General features: G+C 46.7%; 2 protein-coding genes across 4 annotated transcripts in view; one reads left to right on the top strand and one right to left on the bottom strand.

Moving 5' to 3' along the window:
* Positions 1–117: 117 nt before the first annotated feature.
* LOC135391813 (baculoviral IAP repeat-containing protein 3-like) overlaps positions 118–18,986 on the bottom strand; it is a 59,606-nt gene continuing 40,737 nt past the window's right edge. For all 3 annotated transcript variants that reach the window (XM_064622285.1, XM_064622287.1, XM_064622286.1), the window contains 2 exons: positions 16,416–16,522; positions 118–8,324 (listed from right to left, as the gene is read on the bottom strand). In XM_064622285.1, coding sequence (XP_064478355.1) covers positions 8,203–8,324; positions 16,416–16,522 — 229 coding nt within the window. In that variant the 3' untranslated portion in view covers positions 118–8,202. The remainder of the gene's footprint in view (positions 8,325–16,415; positions 16,523–18,986) is intronic.
* On the top strand, positions 1,757–5,719 carry LOC135392550 (uncharacterized protein K02A2.6-like). Its single transcript, XM_064623257.1, has one exon. It carries the CDS (start codon positions 1,757–1,759, stop codon positions 5,717–5,719), a length of 3,963 nt encoding a protein of 1,320 aa, XP_064479327.1.

Below are 18,986 nucleotides of genomic sequence, written 5' to 3'. Positions count from 1 at the left end.
GGTATTCTTTGAATAACGCAAATCTAAAATGTGTCCCATGCACATGTATATCTACTCTACATGCATACGTTGTTAGCACCGTTTTAGGGTGTGTCTAATTCAACAAAATAATAATAATAATAATAATAATAATGTTTTATTGGTGCTCAAGAACGGACGTGACGACCCTAATGTTGGCGCACACAACTATAATACAATGCACTACAAATAGACCCAATATACATACAAATACAGTAATACAATATGCACTAACAACAAGACACGATCAACGCGGTCACACACACAAAAACAAAAACAAAAGAGACTGTACATGAAGAAAAAAAAATACATGACTTGAATTGAAAACGAGAAAAGAGCACACGCACATTGTAATGTGAGAAACACATGCAATCGCACTGCAACAAAAGGGAAATTATCTGAAAAAGTCAAAGAAAAGAAATCTCCGAAAAATGAGAAGAGATATGACACCTGAATGATGTACATGATGCTGAAAAAATATCAAGAGATGAAGGGAGCGAGTTAAACAAGATTTGGCATCGTGTAATGGGGTCATTAGGACAGCAGTGGTTGACATAGAGCGTTGGGGGGTTCCGCAGAGTAGCACGCGGGAGACAAAAAATTAGGCGGCCTAACAGAAAAGGGGAATCAAATATTGAGTGCACACATTTATAAAGAAACATCATGTCATGAATGTGGCGGCGGTTAACAACAGGAAGCAAGTCCATGTAATTTGAAAGCTTGTCATAGTCATACGATAAAAATGCGGGGACATTCCGCAAGAAACGCGAATGAATAATATGAAGTGCCTTCTTTTGCACAGCTTCAAGACGTTTGATATCGGTGGCACATAGAGCATTCCATACCACTGACGCATATTCAAGTCGGGGAAGAACGCAAGCTTTGTAGAGGGTAAGAAATACCGTGTGAGAAGAAAACATTTTACAGCTGTAGGTGAGCAATCCAAGCATGCGCAGAGCAGCAGAACGAATTGCTCTCACATGCTCATGAAATTGAAGCTTCGCATCAAAGACAACACCGAGATCACGAATGCCGTCGACTCGGGCTATTTCGCCATCAGAAAAGTACTGAAATCGGGTTACTTGAGACTTGCGCGTGAATGAGATAACTTTAGTTTTTGACGTGTTGATTTTGAGGAAAGTAGAAGTACACCAAGAAATAACATTGTAAACACCCTCCTGAAGCAGTAAGCAATCAGAAGGCGAGGTTATGCGTTTCATTATTTTGAAGTCATCAGCATACTGTAGCATGGTGGAATGTTTAACACAAGATACAAGATCATTAATAAAAATATTAAACAGTAGAGGTCCGTGATTTGACCCTTGGGGTACACCAGACGTAGAAACATAGGTGTCAGAGTAGGATCCGGACACACACACAGAGTATAAGCGATGCCGTAAGTACGAGTTAAATAAACATACAAGAGTGTCAGAAACACCATATAAACCAAGCTTACGAAGGAGCAGATCATGGTTCATTAAGTCAAATGCTTTCGAGACGTCAAAATAGATTACATCCATTTGACCACTGTAGTGGCCTGAGAGCAAGAAACAGCTGATCGAGAGGAAGACGAAACGTCGTCAGCTGTTCTCGCGCTCTTCAGCACCAGCTAGTAGGATCAGCTTCGTCTTCGATCGTTGGCCTCGACGGGGAAGCTTCGCTGTCCACGGTCTCTCTCACATGACCCATTAAACCGTTTATTTCTCCCTAGGCCTGGTATCTCAACTGGCGACGAGCAATGGCGACTCAACCCAGTTTGTCGGGCGACGACAACTCTCGCAGATTCCGCAGTCCAGGAATATTTGACCCGGCCAAGGAAGATTGGAACATGTATCAAGTAAGGTTTGAGGCTGCACTTCGGGTGGCTAGAGTCACCGAAGAGGAAGACAAAACCAATTTGCTCATAACGTCGCTCACCCCTGAAGTATTCAAACATCTGTACAACCTTGTTCAGCCACGGGACATTCTGTCCGTTGCATATTCTGAACTCACAAGGAAGCTTGCCGAGCATTACACCCCAAAGAAGTTTAAAGAATTTGAGAGGTGGAAACTTTTTTCAACCCGTCAAAACGAGTCGGAGTCTGTCAAAGACTTTTTGGAACGCCTTTCCGCCATCATCCCTCATTGTGAATATGAAGCAGAAACCGATGTGAGAGCATGTTCTTTATTAACTGCCTTCATTGTGGGACTTCATGATCCACGAATTCGCGCCCGGTTAGTCCTAGAGAAGGGTCTCACGCTTGAAACTGCTACCAACATGGCTGACAAAACGTTGACCGCAGAAGCCGAGTCTCGCCAACTTCATGCCGAGCAGACCGTGCATAAGTTAGAAAAAAGAAGCGATCATGCAAGATGTTTTCGCTGCGGCAATATTAATCATGACTCGGACACATGTCGATTCAGAGATGAAGACTGCCATAACTGCGGCAAAACTGGCCATATCGCTAAGATGTGCCGTGCCAATCGTCCTTCGAAAGGGAAGAAGAGCTATCGGAACGTGGAGTATGTTTCGGATGTTTTCTTCGCGGGTACCGGTGAAGACAAGTTTGTGACTTGCCAGATAGGGTCGCACGATGTGCTGCTACAAGTGGACACCGGATCGCAGGCCACTCTTCTCAATACTTCTACCTATGTTAGGTTAGGTAAACCCAAGCTGAAACAACCACGGTTCCGTCTTCGGTCTTTCAGCAAAGACGATATACCCCTTCGTGGCCAGACGGAAGTGGAAGTATCTTATGGTGGACGGAAGAGGAAGTTAGAAGTGTTCTTTACTAACATGGAGCACACTAACCTACTGGGTAGAGATTGGATTCGTCACCTGGGACTGGATCTTAATGAGTTGTTCGTCGGAAGTGTTGTCAGGCCTGGAAGTTCACTCGAAAAGGTCTTGTCCAAGTTTCCCGACCTGTTCCAATCCCGTCTGGGGAGGTGCACAAAGACGAAGGTGCATCTACATTTCAAGGAGGCTGCTCAACCAAAGTTTTTTAAACCGCGTCCGATTCCATTTGCTACGAGGCAAGCAGTCGAAGCAGACACCGAGAGACAAGTTAAGAACGGAGTGCTAACGCCGGTCGACGTTTCGGAGTGGGCTACCCCCATCGTCGTCGTTCCTAAGCCGAATGGGGCTGTTCGGGTTTGCGGGGATTTCAGTGTGACGGTGAACCCGCAGTTGGCTGTATCGCAGTACCCACTCCCTAGGCCTGAAGAGCTGTTAGCCGTACTCAATGGCGGACAGCGGTTTTCCAAGTTAGACTTGTCGGAAGCTTATCTCCAGATGGAGCTCGACGACGAAGCACAGAAGGTCCTTGTCATCAATACGCACAAAGGACTCTTCCGATTTACGCGAATGCCCTTTGGAATCGCCTCAGCACCGGCAGTTTTTCAACGAATCATGGAGCAGGTCACCGCAGGCATACCGTCGGTTGCCTGCTATTTAGATGACATCATCGTCACAGGCAAATCCGATGATGAGTATTTGGACAATCTCCAGCAGGTCTTTAGCCGACTACGCGAGTTTGGGTTTACACTGAAGCGCGAGAAATGTGCTTTTTTTCGGGCCGAAGTGGAGTACTTGGGGCATGTAGTCAACGCACAGGGTTTCCGGCCATCGCCCAAGAAGGTGTCCGCAGTGCTCAATATGCCAGCACCCACGAACGTCTCCGAGCTGCGGTCATTCCTTGGTATGGTACAACACTACGGAAAATACCTAAAATCGCTTGCTGATGTCGTTGCGCCCCTCAATGACCTCCTGAAGAAAGCCGTACCGTGGGAATGGTCTTCGGGTTGTGTGGAGGCTTTTGAAAAGGTCAAGATGATGCTGGTATCTGTGGACGCGCTTACGCATTTCGATCCTGCAAAACCCATTTTCTTAGCCGCAGATGCATCTGCTAGAGGTCTTGGAGCTGTTATCTATCACAAGGTCGATGGCAAAGACATGGCAATGGCACACGCTTCGAAGACATTGACTGCCCCGGAGAAGAACTACTCACAGATAGAGAGGGAGGCCTTAGCCATCATTTTTGGCGTCAGGAAGTTTCATCAGTATCTCTGGGGCCGGAGGTTTGTTCTGTACACGGACCATAAGCCCCTGACCACGATCTTTGGTCCCAAGAAAGGAATTCCTGCGACAACCGCCAGTCGCTTGCAACGATGGGCTTTGATCTTAATGAACTACATCTTTGACATTCAATATACGCCAACTGCGAAATTTGGAAACGCCGACGGCCTCTCTCGTCTGCCTGAGGGTCCAGATGGAGACTTTGACCGAGAGATGGAACGGGGCATCTTCGACGTCTTCCTGACAGAGGTAAACGTAGTGTTGGACCATCAGGTCTCTACCTTACCCATTTCCGTCGAGGATATTGCTGTGGCCACGTCACAGGACCCGGACCTGGCCAGGGTGGCTGCATTCGTTTCCGGTGGTTGGCCGACGCACGTCGATCCCTGTTTGGAAGCGTTCTTTCAACGCCGCACGGAGCTAACGATCTACAAAGGATGTCTGCTCTGGGGGATACGAACGGTGATACCACCCAAATTCCGAAGTCCTCTGCTAAGTCTCCTTCATGAGGGCCATATTGGACAAATAAAGATGAAGATGTTAGCTCGGTCCTATTTGTGGTGGCCGGGCCTCGACAGAGATATCGAAAGGGAAGTGAGAAGTTGTGAGCCATGCGCCTCTGTTGCTGCCCACGAGGTACCGGTGCCACTTCACCAATGGGAACCCGCAGATAAGCCTTGGGTACGTCTGCATGCCGATTTCGCTGAGCTGAATGGGAAGCACTACCTCATAGTAATAGACGCCTACAGCAAATGGCCGGAAATAGAACAACTGACAAGCACAGCTGCTGAGAAGACTGCTATTGCTTTTTCTGACATGTTCACACGAAATGGCTTGCCAGAGGTTCTGGTCACCGACAATGGTCCACCGTTCACCAGCAAGGAGTTTAAGAACTTCCTTCAGGCAAACGAGATACGTCACGTTCTGACGCCGCCATACCATCCGCAATCGAATGGTCTCGCGGAGAACTTTGTGCGTACCTTCAAAACAGCCCTTCGCCGCGCAGCGCTGGAAGGGACGAAGGACAGTGTTCGTAGTTTCCTGTTCAAGTACAGGATAACCCCGCATGCCACAACAGGGCGCTCTCCCTGTGCAATGTTAAATGGACGTCAGTTTCGACACTTCCTAGATTTTATTCGTCCTGGTCAGCCCGATATCTCCGGTACAGTGCGCATGTCGCGCGAACGTCAGAAACGCAACTATGACAAGTGCAGCCGAGACAGGAGCTTTGGGATAAACCAAAAGGTCTGGATGTTGGACCCTGGCAAGAAATCCCACTGGAAAGTTGGTGTCGTTCTCTCCAAACAAGGGTCGGCAATTTACGTCGTCGAAGATGAGCAGCAGAGGCGACACCGCGTACACAAGGACCACCTCAAGTGCCGGCACTCCGTTGATTCCTGGCCTGACCAAGCTTCAGTTCCAGAGGTATTCCGAAAAGACGAGGTTCCTCTTCCCCCTCCTTGCCGCCGAGATCCTCGTCCAGAAGAGGGGAACCAGAACGACTTCCACGAACCCCAGGGTAACAATGACGCTATTGCTCCTGGTCATCACGAGCCTGGACAGGTCATGGGCTCAGGAGATGCTGCCACCAGGCGCTATCCTTCGCGTCTCCGGAGAGGCCCCCAACGTTATGGCTACAGCTAAGGTGGGAGGGATGTAGTGGCCTGAGAGCAAGAAACAGCTGATCGAGAGGAAGACGAAACGTCGTCAGCTGTTCTCGCGCTCTTCAGCACCAGCTAGTAGGATCAGCTTCGTCTTCGATCGTTGGCCTCGACGGGGAAGCTTCGCTGTCCACGGTCTCTCTCACATGACCCATTAAACCGTTTATTTCTCCCTAGGCCTGGTATCTCAACCACGAGGAAGAACCGCTGGGGAGCAGACTGACATGAATGATACAAGATTTGTGACTGTTGATCTCCCAGGCATAAAGCCATGCTGACTGTCTGCAATTTTGCGCTTAAAGTACGAGGACAGATTAATGTGTTCAAAGACTTTGGAGCAGGCGCATAAAATACTTATAGGTCTATAATTAATCCAAAATCCAGGAAATGAATTCTCACATTTTTAATATAACACCCCCAAGCACAGGGATTTGGTAAAAAAAAAGACAGAAAAATATGTCGACGAGTCAGATCATGATGGCTCACAATGGTGATAGCAGGTAGGATGTGTTGGCTTAGAATAACTAGCTTAACCGGAGCAGCTATGGTTGTGCTTATTGTGCTGCAAAACGAGCACACTCTTAGAAATAATGTCCAAGTTGACCAGCATTTAACACGACTTATTAGTATAGTGCACATGCTTCTCCGATTACACTCCTGACACTGTCACGTGAGGTATGGTGAACACGTTTCCCAAATGGAAGTCTAAGTTCATGTCCACATTGTAACAAAATTGAAGCTACACGATTTTTATGAGTGGGTAGGAAAGGGGTCTAATATAGCTATCCATCTCCTGTAGCAGTAGAAGGTAGCTCGCGAGCAGAACCTTCAAGAGCATTCCAATCATCAACACACCTTGGAAAAAAGCTAAGCTTGAAGCAATCAACTCTATAGCAAAATGGAACGACATTTAACGCATGCGCACTTCTTAGAGAGGAAGGACCAGCAAAGGAGAGATAATGATCAGTTGGTATTCTTACGTTCTCATTTACGATAGCGTGAAATGACCTCATACGAATCGCACGGAATCTAGTCTCGAGTGGATTTAGAGAAAGCCCCGGAAGCGCAGCACTGGGTGAGAACATAGGATGATACCTGGATAAAATAAAGCGCACGGTCTTCTTCTGAACAGATTCCAGTTTTATAATGTCAGATCTACGGTACGGTCCCCACACTTCACATGCGAATTCTAGAACGGGACGAATTATTGTCTTATATGCTAGCAGTTTAGTTTCTGTGTTTGCAGACTTAAGTGATCTTCTCAGATATCCAAGTTTCTTCATTGCCTTAGAACAAACAACATCTATGTGCTCAGACTAAGAAAGCTTAGCATTCAAGGTAACCCCTAAATATTCGTAGTGGTTTACTCTGCTTATCGATATCCCATCGATTTTGTACTCATATAACAATGGCGACCTGCGACAAGTGAAACTCATAGTTGCGCATTTACTGAAATTAATGGACATGCCCATTGATCACACCACCTTACAATTTTATTAAGAGATTCTTGAAGCAGGATCTGATCGCTGCTAGAATTAACCATTGTATAGACGACGCAGTCATCAGCGTATAATCTCATCTTTGCTGGTACCCCTTTTACAATATCGTTGACGAATAAAGAAAAAAGCAGTGGCCCCAGAACGGATCCTTGATGCACTCCAGAAAGAACAGGCGTTTCATTAGACATACAGCCATTGTACAAGACATTCTGCGTGCGGCCAAAAAGGTAATCTTCAATCCATGCAGCAATAACATCGTTGTTAAACAAGCGTCTTAATTTATACATTAGCTTAAGGTGACAAACACGATCAAACGCTTTACTAAAATCTATAAATACAACATCAGTTTGACTGATAGCATTAATTCCGGAAGCTAAGCTATGAAGAAATTCAATGAGCTGGGTGACTGTGGAGTATCCTCTACGAAAACCATGTTGAGACTGTGACAAAAGAGAGTGTGATTCAAGAAAGCTAGTAATATGGTTGCACAGTATGTGTTCAAACATTTTACAGGTACAAGCAGTCAACGATATCGGACGGTAATTTGTAAGTAATTGCTTATCAGTTATAACCACTCTTAAAAACAGGGATAACAGAAGCAGAAGATAACAGATAACAGAAAACAGATATTTGACGTCTAGTGGACGGATACTTGACATTTGGTCTAGTGACTAGACATTCTATAGACATTCCTTATCTCTTTTTTAGTCGTCGTTTAGACGTCTACTAGCCCACCATGTGTTCCCTGGGCCGTGTCTTTGAGCATGTTCTAACGTGTTTTCGCAGTGTGACACACAGCTGTTGAGCCATACACGTTTGGGGGATGTTTGTCAGGCATTTTCGTCAAACATGTTTGACGAAAATGCCTCACACAAATGCCTGACAAAATGCCTGACCACAAACATGTTTGAGGGAATGTTCGTGTTTGGTGTTTTATGTTCAACCAGTGTGACTGCAGCCTCAGGGACTACGAACGAAAGCGCGAGCAACTAGGGTAGTAGTCCCCATGTCCACGAAACCGCCGTTGTCCGTGACGCCAGTTTCCCAGCCGACAACCGCAGAAGAAGCAAACCACCTCATCTCCATTCCCTGTAAAGATTCAAGGGAGCAAATGTACCGATTACAAAGTGCCAGGACGAACTGAATGCATGCTGCTATTGATTTTACTCAGTCAAGTCAAGCCACCCTCACTCAAAGACCCAGTACGCAAACTACGAATGACCGGCATGCCCGAGGTGGTTAAGGCGTCCCGCTCATTGGTGGTAGCCAAGGTCGTTCTGAAGACTGGTAGGTGGTGAGTTCGAATCCTACCACCGGCTGTATGTCTGAGGTTTTCCCTGGGTTTTCCAAAGACTTTCCAGATGAATGTTGGCACAGTTCCCCCTGAAGCCCGTCCCATGACGCATACTAACCCCCTTGTCCCCCACTCCTTCCTGCTGTCCTCTCTCCATCTGTTCACATCTGTACGCCGCTCATAGCCACAGTTGCTTCGCGGCGCTAGCACGAAAAAGAAACTACAAATATCGACAGTGAGCATTTGTCCCTTCCGCTAATTCTCTGTACAACGCGAAATAGCGACAGGAATATCCCTTCATGAACTCGGGAAGAAGCGTTCTTTTTTTTCTCTCTCTCTCACATTTCGGTGGACGGCAACCTCCGGCGCGCGTCGTGGAGTTACGTTGCTGCTCTCCGCAGCGCTAGTTTCTATGAGCTGTTTCCAGTTTGCCTCTTTTCAGACGCGCCGTGTTGACTAGACGCAAGTTTCAAATTGCCACCTAAGCAAGACCAGAAGTATACCGCAAGAGCTTGGTGATGCCGTCAGTTTTCAAGGGATAGCTGCGTCCAGTAAAAGACTATGACGCAAGGGCCCAGTGCATCCATTCCGAGTGTGAGATTTGTGCCAGGTTGTTAGACATGAAGAAGGCATTTCATTCACTTTCTCTTATTCTTATTCACTCAGACACATTTTGTCATGTCCTCTCTTGGTCATCTAGCACGCGCGCTCGTTGACACAACCTGCTACTTCTGTAATCCCATTGTTTCATAACATGCAACGAACAAAAAGGGCACAGTGGCGGCAGCGACTTTTTTTAGCGACTTTCAGTTTCAATTTTAGCGACTTTTCGGGCACCACTGCCGACTTCGTGGGAACGAGATTTGACAGCACTGGTCACGCATCAGTTCTCCTCCGCTCTTCGAAATGGACGGATGTATGTTTTATGTCGATTTAAAGTGACAGACACGCTGTGATGTTCGTACAAAACCGGGGGGGGGGGGGGGGGTGAACTACGATGGTGTCTGTGCCTTTGGCCAGTGACGCGAACGCTCCCTTCTCAATCAATATGAGGAGAGTTGAGGGACATTCCTTCTGAACGCTAGCTTCATCTTACTTCAGAAATGCCTCGTAAGATAAGCAACGCCACGGCCCAAGCAGCACAATGTACTGAAAGTCGAGTGCAATAGGGGTGGACGGTATGCGTCTTATCAATGTTCTGTTGATTCACGAGTCTGTTCAAGGCCGTTCACCTACCCGTCCACCCCTATTGCACTCGACTTTCAGTACATTGTGCTGCCTGGGGGGTCACAACAGCTGAAAGGAGGAACTGTTGGGTAGGGCGGAAGAGTAAGCCGGAGGCCGCGTGAAACGACTTATCATTGTTCCGCTGACCTTCCGCCAGCGCGGTTATCAGTTTAGTATTTTTTGTTTCCCTGATTGTTTTTTTTTACCAGATGCCTGCTAAACAAGCTGAAGAAGCAATCTTGTTGCGCCGTTTCGGTTGTACGCTGATTTAAAAGCTCGCCGTTTTCGGACTGCGGGTGTACAGCTTAGGAAAAAAGCTTCTGGAACGCTGGGATATTGTATTGAACTTCTCTCAGCTAGCCTCCCCTGCTGCTTAGGGGAACACGCGTCGAGCGGGATCCTTGGAATAAATCAACTCACGGATTGTGTTCATGAAATGTTCCCCTAGGGCCGCAGGGGAGGCTGGAAGAATTTAAATACAAGATTCCAGCGTTATAGAAACTTTTATCCCAAGACGGCATGGGTGGATAGAATACAAAGAGCCCATCACAGGCCTAATCATGAACTGCGCAAAGGAAGCGTTATCGTGTTCTCAAAATTAGTGCGCGCAGGGCTGCGCATTGGCCGTCGCAGTGCATAATGAGGACCAGGAGCGTGTTACCAGGCCCCTTTAGTCATGTCGAGTAATCAAAAACAAACTTTAAAAATACGGATAGAAAAAACGGGGATATTGAGTTCGGCCCACGTTGAAGCAAGCGGCTTTTTAAAAGCGATATCAGGTGGTCGTACAACCTTCAAGACGCTCACCGAACAATGCGGCCTTTCTAATACGTGGCAGCAATTCTGCTGTCCTCGTGCTTCGGAAAATTCACTAAAGAGAAAGTTAGTGAGCTAATTTTGGAAATATTCATCTGACACACGTGTACTGTTGGTCATAGAATTTGCACCACGCTGCGTTCGTGTGTATACGAAAACAGAATGAGTATGCCACTAATAATTACGGAATCCAAAGTGTGCGATATCCGATATGCTATTTTACCCACACAGTTGCTATCTCTCCCTTTTATCAATGCTGCTTTTTGAGTGACCAAGGGCAAAATAGCAACTACGTTCTTGCGCACATTATACACATAGTATATACTGCTTCGTTGTATATCAGACTAGCAAGGCAGCCCTGATTTGCTCGTACCTTCCAGTATTGTAGCTGCCGCATCGGGCTCGTGCGGAGCTCGCATTTTTTGAAATCGCTTCTTAGTGTGCACCTACACGACCTCATGAGCATGTGTGCCAAGTTGCGTCCTTTTTGGTCCAGCGGTTTGGACTGTGGCTGCATGATCGTTCGGGACAAGCTTCTTTAGAAGTTGTATGTCTAATTATTATCTCAACAAGATATTTTTTATTGTGATTTGATTATTATTGAAGAAGGATATCAGTGCAGTGACGGAAATATGCAATACAATACAATATACACCTGATAAAACGCTGTCCCAGGCAGCACAATGTACTGAAAGTCGAGTGCAATAGGGGTGGACGGATAGGTGGAAGGCCTTGAAGGCACTCGTGAAGCTAAAGAACACTGATAAGACACATACCGTCCACCACTATTGTACTCGGCTTTCAATACATTGTCCTGCATGGGGTGGATTCGTCCCTGAGTTCTGTGATGACAACGTGGAAACGCTGGCAACCGAACGGACGTCAGCGCGATAACCGCATAATTTTATATTTGGCAACGGGAACATGAATCTTTATGCCATCGTGACACCCCAGAAAAAAACGTCGAAGAAGCAGATAAGCTATCCGCGGTTTCCTTTCGTTTATACACCTCTGACTTTGTGTCCGTATCATTGTGCGTCATGGTTATCTGCAGCAGATAAACAACCTTCCCGGCTCTGTTTACTACTTGCTGTTAGGTGGAAAGCGATTTTTCAAGGACGTTTAGCAAGGGCCACAATGAAACCCAGACGGCAGGTTCGGAATTGATTCTTGAAATCGGTACAAAGTGTTCTTTTTCCAATACTGCTTTGCCCGTGACAGAGACATATCTCCCAAGCATTGTCGCAAACCGTAACCATGATCGGGCCACACTGAGGACATGTATTTATTAGTACCCTCAGGGAAAAGCACTATAGAGGGGAATGGGTTATAAAGTATAGTCATATCGACAATACAGATCATAAAAAAGTCAAAAAAGCAACATCAATTCAAGGGATCCAGGAAAGAAACAAAAACAATAGTAACGGTTAGCGCTGTCGTACGAGGTCCCCAAATAAGGTAACGAGACTGGCGGCGTATCGCATGCTCTGGCAACTCTGTGGTCTCGTGTTTCACATGGCACCAAATTTAGCGTCTCAGCGACCTTCAGTAGGATATGTTTATAACACGTTGCAATGCATGTTGTAGGTAGTTATTCTTAATCACTGCGTATAGCATTGGATTATTCATGTGGGACAGAGGGAGAATGTCGAGCTACGGGTGATGCAAGAAAAAGACCTGTTCCGCATATTTGGGGAAGAGGCAACCGCTGACCGACAAAAGCCGGTCCGGTGTAGCGTAGCTCCCTGGGTGGCGGCACCCATGTACGAAATGAGAGTGAAGGAAAATGTCTTTGGTGCATGTTGTCCATTTCCGTCGAGTCACGAAAGGCTTTTAAAGTAAGGGTAGGGTATGCCCATTATCTACCCGTGAAATCTGCATTTTGCTAGCCAATGAGCACTATGGCACCCACAACCGACGAAGAGCGGTCTAGTGACTTAACGTGCGTGAGATCTTACCCGCGGGACACCGCATTTAACATCCATATTAGTTTCATGCATCTACGCAACGGTATCACTACAGCGCTTGTCTTCAAGTACCGATCCTAGCTGAAAATCCGCCGCTTCACTGCCAACCGCACACAGCTCTTTCAGCAAGAAGCTATACCAAACAATGCCTTCCTTAAATTCATTGACCCTTTCATGACATGTGCTGTGCCTGGCCGCATCCCGCGCATCGGGGAATCGCTGCTTCATCGGCTGCGGCTGAATGTGGCCCGAACTCCTCTCCTCCTATTTAAGATGAATCAGCACCCGTCACCTCTTTGCCCAACGTGTAACGTAGAAGCCGATGTGCAACACATTCGCATTGCCTGCCAGCGGTACGAAGATCACCGATCGAGTCTCCGGCGCCGCCTTGCTCATCTAGGCTACCGAGAGCTTTCCCTCGCGGTGCTACTTGGCCCTACCCAGCACGCTCTGCGTCACGTCTGCGTTGACGTCTGCGTCACGTCAAGTCACGTCTGCGCTGACACGATTCCTTCGGGAATCTAAATTCCTGGGCATTCTCTGATTCGTCCTATGCGCAACGATTAGTGAAGGAGCTGTTTCTTCTGCATTTTTTTATAATTTTCTGTATCCCAGCTGTTTGTGTCTTCTTTTGTTTGCTTGAAAGCATTAGGGAATAGCAAGCCCACACCGTGGCTAACCTTTCCCTTCTCTTTTTTCTTACTTTGCATTAAACATATCCCCCCCCCCCCATAGCACTGTGCGCGCGGCTTTTAGCAAAAATACAAATAAAAAAGCACAAACAGCAACCGGTGCTAATGGATAAAACACGTAGCAAGGAGGAAATAGAGTTAAAAAAAAAAAGGTATTGGAAGGAACGAAACGCGGGGTTTCGAACCCAGGCATTTCTCGGTAAACGTCGAAGCGTTACCGGCGTCGCCAGCTGAACACGAGTCGGATCCGCATAACCCGGCATAAGCTCGTTCCGAGGCCTCGTTCGTTGATTGAGAACTTTATACGCCCTGGGACAAAAATTGAGACGCTACTTTGGGTGGCGTTCTTCGCCTCCGTTTGAAGTAGAATCTTTCGTCTTCACGTTTCATGGTGGACATTTTTTGGGGTGGTTAACGTTTCGTAGATACTTACAAGCAAAGACGTACTGCCCACGTTACTCCGTAGAAGAAACGCGAATAGGCTAAGTTGGTCGGGCAAAAAATTCTGTGGTTCTAGAGGCGCGATCTTGGTATCAAAATGTCGTAGGGGGTCTCATTCGTTCCTCTAGACGTGGACATTTTCTGGCAACACTGGGTTTATGGAGATATCAGAGAAAAACGTGGTACATTGCACCTATGGGATATGCAGTTGTAGCCGACTTTAGGGAGGGTGTTCCGCGATTCTCGGAATGCCCTTAATAAACGTCTCTGCCTATGGTTGATTCGCTGCGCAAAGAGATCATGTAACGCTAGCGGATATACTGTGTGTCCCATGCAGCTAACCACGAACATATTCTTTAAACATATCTGTATATCACTTTATCGAGATGAAATCAGTTCTAATATAGCATATGCTGAAGGGCAATCCTGAGGAGGGCAGTAGCAAACTTCTAAGTCAATGTCCTAATCAACTTGTAATAACTAGGTCTTTAATTATAAAAGCTGCCAAGTTGTTCCAATGAGAACATCTGGTCCCTTCGGTCACTAGGTACCGTAGCCGTTTTCAGAACAAAAAATTCGTGAAGGAACACAATCTCTTCCTTTATTTTGTTCATTGCGCGCCCCCAGAGACGCGTTCTTCCCTTCACTCCCAATGTCAGAGAGTGAAGGAGCACCGTGTCGCCTCATGCGTCGAAGATGAGCTTTACCTTCAGGAAACAAAACAAAAACAAATGTATCGGGTGACGCTATCGGCACTGTCCTTATCTTGGATTGCATTTTCTGATTGTCTTTAATCTTTTTCCAGAACGGAAGAAGGGGTAGTGTGCTCTTTCACCCACTCACATTAGGGGTGAAGGGAAGACACGTCTCCGAAGATGCGTAATGGACAAAAAAAAAAGATTTTGTCAAGAAAAAATTCACGATTTTTTTTTTGCGGACGATCTATCTAACGGGTTGTTGTTCTCAAAAATCATCCGTGGCATCAGCGGACCGAAGCGACCAGATGTTCTCATAGCGACAACATCGTAGCTTCTAGAATTAAATAGTTAAGTATTAAAAATTAATTATGGCATTGCCTTAGGAGTTTGCTGGTGCCCATCAGCATGTGCCACATTGCAATTGATTTCATCTCGGAAAAATTGATAGATACGTATATACTAAAAAAAAAATCCTGTTCGCATTTAGCTGGGACACTCTGTGTCTACCACATAAGCTTCATTGATCGTGCTCATTTTTTTTTTTTGCTCTAACCTATTGGCCTTTAACTGCAACTCTCAACTTGAAAAAACGTAGCATAGCTATGAATAGCGCAAGAAACAAAGGCGCATATAACGCCTGAAAATCGTTAATACACAGCGAACGAAGGGAAGTGCTTTCAGCGTACAGAGAGAACTGATGTTCTGAGGCTGGAACAACATGGAAGGAACAAATACATACAAGGCCTCAAATTGTGTTAGATATTAACGACGAAAGATGAAAGTCACTGAAAAGGTTAGCCAGAATTCGCGTGCGCGCACACGAACAGACTGAGACAGAGGCGTCTATCCGGGTGAAATGAAGTTTACCAAAAATCAAACAATATAAGAACCACAGGTAGCAATTTCCTGTAATCCTTGAGGCAACTCTTTCAGCAATTAGTGTCAATACGTCCTCGTGCACGTGGTGCAACTGCATGCCTTCGTCATTCAGATTTTCGTGAATTTACAAATTGTTGACAAAGAATCTGCTCTTTAAGTTCGCTACACCAGATATACCGGTTATCTAGCTCCCCTGCATGCCCTCTAACATTAAAGCGATTCTTTCCCGTGCTGGTGGTGGCGACCATGATGGAACTGCATGTCGCAGTCGACCAGCCTTAGGCGCGCAGACTACGACAGGCGGTTATATCATCATCACCGGTGCCTTCCCGTGGTGGTTGTGATGATGATTGTACTGCTTGCCGTAGTCGCGGCTACGCACTGGCGGGCAGCGTTACGAATATCGTAGTGAAGGATCGTGCCTCCTTGGCCGACCTCACACCGAACTGTGCCTACATTTGTCTTAAAAACGTTTTAAGGATACCCAGGGAAGACAGCAGAGCCGGCGGCCGGATTCGGAGGTGGTGGTGGTGCTGGTGAAAGGGCTCGCCGTTGTTGGCTTCACAGAGGTGGGCAACGTCACGACTAACGCCCTAGGGGAATGTGCGTCCTGGGCCGACTTCTACGGGAATTGTGCCGACATGTGTCTGAAAGCGTCCGAGCAAAACCCAGGAAAAACCCCAGACAGCACATTCGGCCCGGATTCGGCATCCTAGTGGCACCGGCAAATGCCGGAAGCTCCCGTACCGAGCATACCATTCTGTGCGCGAAGCCCATCTCCCTCGCTCCACCTCGCTCACGCTAGCGGACATCCTCTACCCCGCTGGTTCTTCAGCCGAACGTTCCGCCAAAGCAAGAAACCTCCTGCTGAAGACAGGCCTTGCTCATCGACCCATCTAATACTCTACTCTTCCCAATGAACTCGTGCACCTCATCCTTCAACCTCCTCTATCCTCCATCCGTCCGTCCGTCCTTTGTGTTTTGCTTTTCTTTGCGTTCTTTTTCTTTTTTTTTGGCAATAGTCGTGACGACGCCCACTTCTGTGTAGCCAACAACGGAGAGCCTATCCTGCCATTACCCCCCTCCCCCACCCCCCGGAAGCTCCCATTATACTTCTTGGCCGTACATTCTAATGACGTGGGAGAAACGCATGTAACAGTACTTACCAGAGTAATAGAAACCCTCACGTGCTAAGTCCTTAATGAACTGCTCGCCATGCGCCTGTAGCCGGGATCCATAGAAACTCCTCATCCTGTCTTCATATTGTTGGAACCTGCCACATCAGGAAACAAAGGCGACAGCGAACGTGTTGAAAATGTCCAGTGCGAGCGATTAACATTCAATCCTCGCGAGTTCTTCAAGAACGTATGTTACAGCAAATGTACACAACGCATGATGTAAATGCAGGATACATGTACGAAGCAAACCTTACAGGTTCGTGCACAAGTCCGAGCTGGGAATGCTAATCAATCTCACAGTGAGTAAGTAGTCTTCACAGTTGAGCTACTGATGAGTGTACGTGTCAGTGCATATCCACATGGGATTCATGTTCACTAGCTCACTTATTTTCGTGGGGTCAGTGCATGTATTTCAGAAATTCTTCTTCGCATTTTTGAAATATTTGGGTACACCATAAAAGGAGCACTTCGGCACATAACTCTCCGCAGTCAGCGGGGTGTAAACCCCGCTGACATTTAAAACATTTCGTAAACATTTTCGTATAGCTATAACAGTACGTCTAAGAGTACATGCAAAATGCAAGCAAAACGACGCACGCTTTCAATTTGCCAGCAGGAGAGATAATTTTAAATTATTTCTATATCGCACTTTCTAAATAGCTATTGGTTCTCACAGGTTCTCACTGGTTCTCATTGGTTCTCTCATTGGTTTCACTGTACGGTGAAGTTGACTTTCATCTGTACCTTCGGTACTGTCCATGTGCGCGGATAAATGGTGTCGCCACCACTGCACGTTTTTTTTTTTTTTCAACCCAAATCGGACATTTGGTTTTCGGTTCACCAAGCTGATTTATAATTGCACAATTTCAGTATTTTTCTTTCATTCAAAACAGTGCAAATACCCAGACTTGGTTCAGAGTGTACTTGCGCAACGCTTCAACAGAAACAAGTCCCGACCGCCAATCAGAAACGCGCTTCGGTGGTCGTAGTCCTGGAGACAAGCCGTCATCAGCCGCGGGAGCAGCCAATGGTAGCCAAAAAGAGCCTCTCTTTGAAATCGACTGCGACGGTTGGCTGACATATCCAAATAAGTACAAATAGGGGTGCAGAGTATCGCATTAATATTCTGCGCCGAAGCCGCCATACGGTGTCCGCGATTGGGCTGATCATGTCACGCGGTCTCCTTCCAAGAACGCGCCGTCCATGTTGAGTGCCCTGTATCCAAAACCGGTTTCCTCGGTTACGAGCTGGCTCGACCGCGCGCGGTTCTCCCGCGGACAAGGGGGATACTGGCATCCCATTACGAGCCGACGCAGCCGCGCCGGATCAAAGATGGCGGACTCGCTCGCCTGCATGGCTCAGTGTGGCTACTCTGACAAGATGGCGTATATGCAGGCCAGCTGGTGGATGAACTCCATAATGTAAAAGCCTGAGTCTGAGCACACAGAGAGACGACACGACTCAATGACACGACACATGAGTCGAGTGTTCGTGTCGTCCCTCTGTGTGCCTAGACTCAGGCTTTTACATTATGGCGTCGCTACTCCGCTGCCTATTTAGTGACTCTAGCGTTAGCATGCGTCGATCTCGCGCTGCGCGTCAAGCTACGAAGGAGCTTACGCCAAGTGAAGGTAGTCAAAGAAGAAGCGCGTACTACACTCTTAAAAATGAACTTCACCGCATAGCAAGCTCTTAGCCAACCATCATCTCAAATGATATCGTTATCTGCCCTGATTTGTTGAAAACGGGAGGCGTACGCCTTTTCTGTGACAATTATGAACAGCATAAGTGTCACAAAAAAGGCGTACGCCTCCCGTTTTCAACAAATCAGGGCAGACAACGATATTATTTGAGATGATGGTTGACTAAGAGCGTGCTATGCGGTGAAGTTCATTTTTAAGAGTGTATACTGACACTTGTTTTTATTATTTACAGACATTTTAAAGGGGTTAGACAAGTCATCCCAGGTTATAAACGTACAAGGCGGTCCTTTGCATCGGTGTGAACCTGCACTAAGAGTTTCACATTGAAGAGAGCAATAGAAGCGCAGAAAATGGGCACCGGGAACACATGATGTAATGAACCATATATGTATTAAAGTGTCCGAATTCATTAAAAAAAAGAAGGAAAAAACTATGAGAGCAGCATACATGCCGCTTTTGCAGTTGAGCTATACAAGAAAACGGACATAGCCTCGGTGACAGTATGTAACTGCAAGATGAATAATTACCTAAAAGTCATTAATTAAGGGATTTGGGGCATAGCAGCACAGGAGACAATCCTTTGTGAATGCATTCTCAATTTTAAATAACTATGAAATGATCATGTGCTTTACACAACATCAATCGCATAATTCTGCTATGCAACTCAACCGAAACAGAAAAAAAAAAAGAAAAAAAATCCTCTTCGCGATCACGGAGTGGTCGGACACTCTTAAAATGGAGCTTCACCGCATGGCACGCAACCTGCCCGTCAACTTCACCGCGAGGACCGCATGAGACGGTGTGCGCCAATCATTTCCAGGAATGATACAGTTCTTGCTTCTGATTCGGAGAGGAG

This window comes from Ornithodoros turicata, chromosome 4 (genome assembly GCF_037126465.1).
Source record: "Ornithodoros turicata isolate Travis chromosome 4, ASM3712646v1, whole genome shotgun sequence".
Lineage (NCBI taxonomy): Eukaryota > Metazoa > Arthropoda > Arachnida > Ixodida > Argasidae > Ornithodoros > Ornithodoros turicata.
Note: the sequence above shows the minus strand (reverse complement) of the source record. Positions and strands in the feature narration are given on the sequence as shown.